The 6,000-nt window shown below is 45.0% G+C and overlaps 1 protein-coding gene across 2 annotated transcripts in view; it reads left to right on the top strand.

The window, feature by feature from the left end:
• The first annotated feature begins 1,088 nt into the window (after positions 1-1,088).
• Positions 1,089-6,000, top strand: part of FERRY3 (FERRY endosomal RAB5 effector complex subunit 3) — a 30,441-nt gene continuing 25,529 nt past the window's right edge. For both annotated transcript variants that reach the window (XR_013974970.1, XM_080914377.1), the window contains exons 1-3: positions 1,089-1,102; positions 3,202-3,396; positions 5,098-5,243. Coding sequence is in view for 1 of the 2 variants with exons in the window: in XM_080914377.1 (XP_080770503.1) it covers positions 3,219-3,396; positions 5,098-5,243 (324 nt within the window). In the remaining variant the exon portion in view is untranslated. The remainder of the gene's footprint in view (positions 1,103-3,201; positions 3,397-5,097; positions 5,244-6,000) is intronic.

Here is a 6,000-nt window from a genome sequence, read left to right as displayed (position 1 = left end):
TCTGCTAGGCAATCGCGCCACCACTGGGCCAGTCTCAACCATATTCAGTCATTCTACTGAATGGATGGCATCCCAGCGGTGATCACGGAGAGAGGATTCCAACAGTCTGAAAGCAGAGAGGAACTCGACTCATGTGACAGGGCACCACGGCTTGAGCTGGATGTTCAGTTAAATGGGTCTCTCCGCTTAGGGATTCGAGGGACACAAAATAGGCATGTTTGCTTTTTCTGTCTCGCTGGGCTCAACCCATGAATGCCACGGCTATGTGGTCGCTCGCTGCCACGTAAAGCGAGGTTCATATGCTACCCTGCCAGGTCTCTCTGGAATCGGGTGAATCAGCGGGCAACAGCTGCAAAAGGAGGCCGAGAGGCGGAAAGCAGGATGCTAGGCCGGCCACTGTGAGCAGCGGGTGGCTCTCAGCGGAGACAGGCGATGAACACCCAACCCCGCAGCCCCCTGTCCGACCCTACCGTCTCCCTCAACCACGTATGACAGTGGCCTCCAGCATCCCCGCCCCCACACCCCATCCTCGTTCTTCCTCTCTGCCCCGCGGGACGTCATCAACTACTCACCTGGTCGGGCGCACCATAGTGGCCTTCCTAGGACAGCAGGACTCTGGAGCTGGAGAGTAGCTGTGGCGGTTTCAATTCCCGCCCAAAACCAGACGTCGCTCTCCACGCCCCGGTGAGCCAGCCCGCCAATCACCGCTCGCCTGCCTCAGGCGGCGCCTGCGTGCTGAGGAAAGAGCGCCTGCGCGCGCACACACCTTGCCCCGGCACGGCATTCCGGTTCCTATCGGCCCAGACCCAGAGTTTGTTTTGCTACTGCACTTTCGTCACAACAGCGACTTGGTACCAACTCTAAAGTGCAATATAAAAGTAACAACACGCCTCCAATATTTAGAACGAATAACTTACAGATGACTGGAATAAAGGTGCTCTTGTACAGGAGTTTTTCTTGGCTCTCGAGGAAAGAGAAAACAGATGGGTACCGAATCTGCCGAAGCGAATCTGCCGGCTGTAAATACAAGCAAAAAGTCAGCTGACTTATTGGGTAGTTCTGCTTGACAGCTTCAAGTGTGCCTTGGTGTCTGAGGAAAGAGGTGAGTTCGAGCCTACAGAGTAGAAGTCCCTGCAGTGTGGAGGACCCAATGGCAGTACCTGGTACAGGCTTAAAGAATAGAAGCAGGCTTCATGAGGCTCTCTGACGTGCTGAAGTGCATCTTACTATTGACAGCTCAGTATTTGTGGACGGCTAGGTTTGTAGTTTTGCGTGTTGCTCTGGCAGGGTGTAGGCACACCCAGAGAGTCTGGAGATGTAAACTTGATTAAGATGAATTTTATCCTGAAAGCAACAGACTACACGAGTAAACGGCAACATGAAAACGTGTGTTTTTATCGATTTTGTTCTGTTCCATGTATATAGTATATTCCGATTACTTTCACCTTCTCATATCGCTGTCCCTACTAACTTCCCCATCCCTACAATCTGCGAATCTCCACCAGTCCCCTTTCCAGATTCATGACGTTTTTGTTTGGTTGGTTTTGTGACTCAATGTCTTAATCAGACCAGATGTGTGACCACTGGATTTCAGCTACTCCTTGGAGCCTGGCGGGGGCACCCGTGGACACACAACTGAAAAATAACTTTTCCGTTTGCTGAATCTGCCCATAGAAAGCAGTTCCTTAATGACAGATGGGTCCTCCGAGTCTTCCTCTCTCCTCCCTCGGCTGTTGATGGGCCTAATCTTAGGCAGACATCAGACACCGCGGTGCGTTTATGACGGCAGTGACAGCGTCTTGTCAGAAGACGGCATTTTGTCTTCCTCTCTATGTTCTGGCTCCTATATTTTCCCACTTCCTCTTCTGCTGTGTTCCTTGAGCCTTCGAAGGGGTGGTATAAATGTCTTGTTTAGGGCTGAGTCCCCATCCACCACAAGGTGCTATGTCACTTGGAGACTCTACGTTCACTGTAAAGAGACAGTTCTCTGATTAAGGCTGAGAGTAGCTAGCGCTTGTCTGTGGATATAAACGTACATATTTATAAGGTGGCCCGACCCTGTCCATTTAACTGAACAATGGTATTAACATTCCTCCTAGGGTCTATCATCGTCCCTGCCCTGGGTTTCCCACAGGGAGTATAGTGCCAGGCAGGCACATACTTCAATGGAGCTGACCTCAAATCCAGTCAGAGCCAATTGGATACCCTCATAATGGTACACCGGTTATGTGTGTCTTGCCTAGCAGGTTAGAAGAGTTCAAAGAGTCCACAGCTGGGTTAGACCATGAATGAAAAGGACTACAAAAGATAGCCAGCAGGGAGGAAACTTGCAGCCGAGTTCCAGCTTGATTTTTCTATACCATCAATTGAGCTGTGCAGCCTCTTTAACAACAGAATTTATCATCTAGTTTTTATAGACAACCAAGAATGATTTGGGGCCTAGCAATGTGAGGTTTGGTTAGGAGGCTAATGACCAGCTCTTTAAGGGACATTGATTCCTACTGTCTTTACTACATTTCATTTTCTCTGAATAGTGTCCAGCATGCCTCGGGCGGCATCCTGTGTGGTCTGTTTTCCTGTGCTTCCCACTTGGAGGTCACCCTTGTGTTCTCATATTCTTTTCCCATCACATCTCATGACCTGCAGTGTCTAACATATTCAGGCTACCACTGGGTCTCCACTGTGTTTGGCCACTTTTACAAGTTCCATAAACCTACCCTTGCATACCCTGCCCCCAAATCCCTACCTCTTCCTACGTTTCCTCTTGCCCTCAACTCTGTACCTTCCCCTGTATTAAGTACTTGATATTCTTGCCTAGGAATAAAAATACTTTTTGAGCATATTAGTGCTCTGAAATTAACATTAAAATAACTTCATTTAAAGGAAGAAGAAGCATTTGATTTTTGTCTCGATGATTAACGTGCAGGAAAAAGTAGAATAGGCTGGTTGGGGTGGTACACACCTTTAATATCAGCATTTGGGGGCGGGGTATGTGCTGAGCCAGGAGGATTACATGTCTGATATCATCCTGGGATACACATCGAGCCCTGAGTCATCCCAAACTACACAGTGAGAGCTTGTCTCAAAATGGAAGGAAAGTGAAGATTAGAGTAGTTGGCTCAGCATCACACAGTACAGTCTCTGAGTGATGAGCTATGTTCTGTAGCCATTTGACTCATGGCTCTTTTGCTCATCCTACAGAAATCCTGCTGAAGAATATGAAGAAAAACCGAGAGAGGTTCTGCAACAAGGAAAGGGAATTTGTGTACAACTTCCAGGTAGGAAGCGAGCGCTTAGAACTGAGAGTGCCCCTCAGGTTTCCTGTGGACGAGAACGCCAGTCATCTGCATGGACGCCTGATACTGCTGCACAGTCTGCCCTGCTTCATAGAGAACGGTGAGGACGGACTGCCTTTTGTTTCTCCATGGTCTCTATCATTAGACGTTTCTTGGTAGAACACAGATTCCTGAACTTGGGATGTGACCCATGAGGCTGCGTAACTGAAGGTTAGGCTCACGAAGAACATGGCAACCCGAAGAGGCTTTCAACACAAGTGACCAAACATTAATTTAAAGCCAGCCGTATGGTGGAGTGTTCCTTGTACGCCCATGCCATGGCAATGCGCACCTCCAGTGAGTGCTGCCCAGTGCGTCCTGGCGCAGACTCAGACTGCTGTTCCCACTGCTTTGACTGTACAGATAGCTTTCTGTTTTTGTAGAAATGACGGTTTCATTATAGAAAACAAACAGCCTATTATTTTCCTCTGTTCCTTCCTCAGCATTGAAGCTTCTAATTACTGTATCTTTAGATTGTATTGTGTTAGAATATTTGAGTTTAAACATTTTGTATTGCATTTATTTATTGTGGAGGCAGAGACCATGCGTGTACCATAGAGTATCTTCTGTGTGAAGATAGAGAACAATATGCAGAGTTGGTTCTTTCTTCCACATGGGTCCCGGGGATCTAACTTGGGTCGTCAGCCTCCGCAGCAAGTATCTTTAGCTGCTGAGCCATCTCTTTGGCTCCTCGGTGTTTGCCTTTCCACGCTGCTTTAGTTGCTGGCTTGAGTTTTATAAAAGTTTGCTTGATTTTTGACATGAAATTAAGATAGACTTGCTATCAACTTCTAAAGAGCCCATAAATATGCATTTTGCCATTATATATATATACATATACATATATATGAAAAATAGGGTTCTTGGCATTGGCAATCTGAAAATCAAAGTGTAAAAGCTAAATGTACTTTCAGTATTAACTATTCAGCTAAGTTTGTATTGCTGTGATAAAGACCGTGACCAAGAGCAAATTGGGGGAAAAGGGTTGCAGTTGCAGTCTATTAGGAACCTGGAGGCTGGAATTAAAGCCCAGGTCATGGAGGAACACTATTTACTGTCTTGTTCTCTGTGGCCTGCTTTCTTCCATTACTCAGGACCACCAGCCAGGGGTGATACCACCCACATCCATCCTCCCACATCAGTCAGGATCAAGGACATGCCCCACAGGCCTGTGCACATGCCACTGTAATGGAATCATCTTCTCAGTTGAGGTTCTCTCTGACGTGTAAAGTTGACAAAACAACCAGGAACCTGCACATCTGAGTCATGTAAGACTTTGTGTGGTGAGGAGTCCACTTTATTTTAGGCCCTGTTCTCCCAGGTTCATGCCACCAACTAGAACAGAAAACAGTTTGTAAGGGAGCTAGAAACATTCTAGCACTGTTCTAGGGTATAAACCAGGAATCAGGACACAAACAGGGCATGTCCTCACCCCATTGGTAGTTCTCAGAAGGTTGACTCATCCCAGACAAACACTATCACTGGGAACTTGTTAGAAATATAAATTCTACATTTTACATTTTTTAAAAAATTACGTATTTATTCATTTTGTTTATATGCACCTCTGTGTGTGCATGTGCATACCATAGCACATGTATGACAGTCAGAAAACAATTCTTAATTCTCTCCTTCCATCATGTGGGTTCCAGGAACCAAACTCAGGTCATTTTGGATTGGAGGTAAAATTAGATTTCACAGTGGTATGCTTTACTCTACTGTGTGCACATCATGTTGAAAATAGCATTTGTCATCTCTCTTACAGACTTAAAAGAAGCCCTGAGCCGGTTTATAGAAGAAGAATCTCTCAGAGACCATGACAGCGATGCAGAGGCATGCTTGGAGGCTGTTAAATCTGGTGAAATAGATCTACACCAGCTGGCAAGTACGTGGGCCAAAGCTTATGCTGAGGTAAGATGGAGGTCAGAGTGTGTGCTTCCAGACATTGCAGACAGACTTTATGAAGATGTTTTAGTTGTTGAAGTCATATGAAACAAAGTATAGAATTTAGGGCTTTTGGTTTTTTTGTTTTTGTTTTTGTTTTTTTTTTTTTTTGCAAACCAGCTATATACAACATATGTTCTTGCTTCTATGTTTCTGTGTCAACATGAGCTCCTAAGACAAAGTATTTATATTACATTTTTGTTTTGTGTGTATATACATGTGTATGGGTTGCTTGCGCCACCAAGCACTTGTGGGAGATGATTATCTTCCATCATAGTGAACTATTTCACGGGCCCAAGACCAATCTTTGTTATTTTTGATGAAGTGTATTACCTGTGGAAACATGAATCTACTTTGTCCTTGGAACATGTTTACATCAAAAAATCAGTATGAAGTTCTGGTCAAGCTGATGTCTTGACTGTCATCAGACAGCCTATAGCAGTGATCAGAATTTATTCTCAGCTCTGGTTAACTTCCATTCTCACTTGTCTTCATGAAGTTGTCATTATTTCTCTGTAGGGTTGTGCAATTAGTATGCCCTGTTTCATGAAATCCAGGATGCCACACACATTATTTTTTTTATTTACTAACTTCTGACTCCTTTTAGTATACATTTTTAATAATCATTTTTTTCTGGTTATAAATTATTACATACAAATTATATACATTGTGCTGGATAGTTTTGTTAACTTGACACAAGCTAACATCTGAAAGGAGGGAACTT

Source organism: Micromys minutus, assembly GCF_963924665.1.
Source record: "Micromys minutus genome assembly, chromosome: 3".
NCBI classification, from domain to species: Eukaryota; Metazoa; Chordata; class Mammalia; order Rodentia; family Muridae; genus Micromys; species Micromys minutus.
Note: the sequence above shows the minus strand (reverse complement) of the source record. Positions and strands in the feature narration are given on the sequence as shown.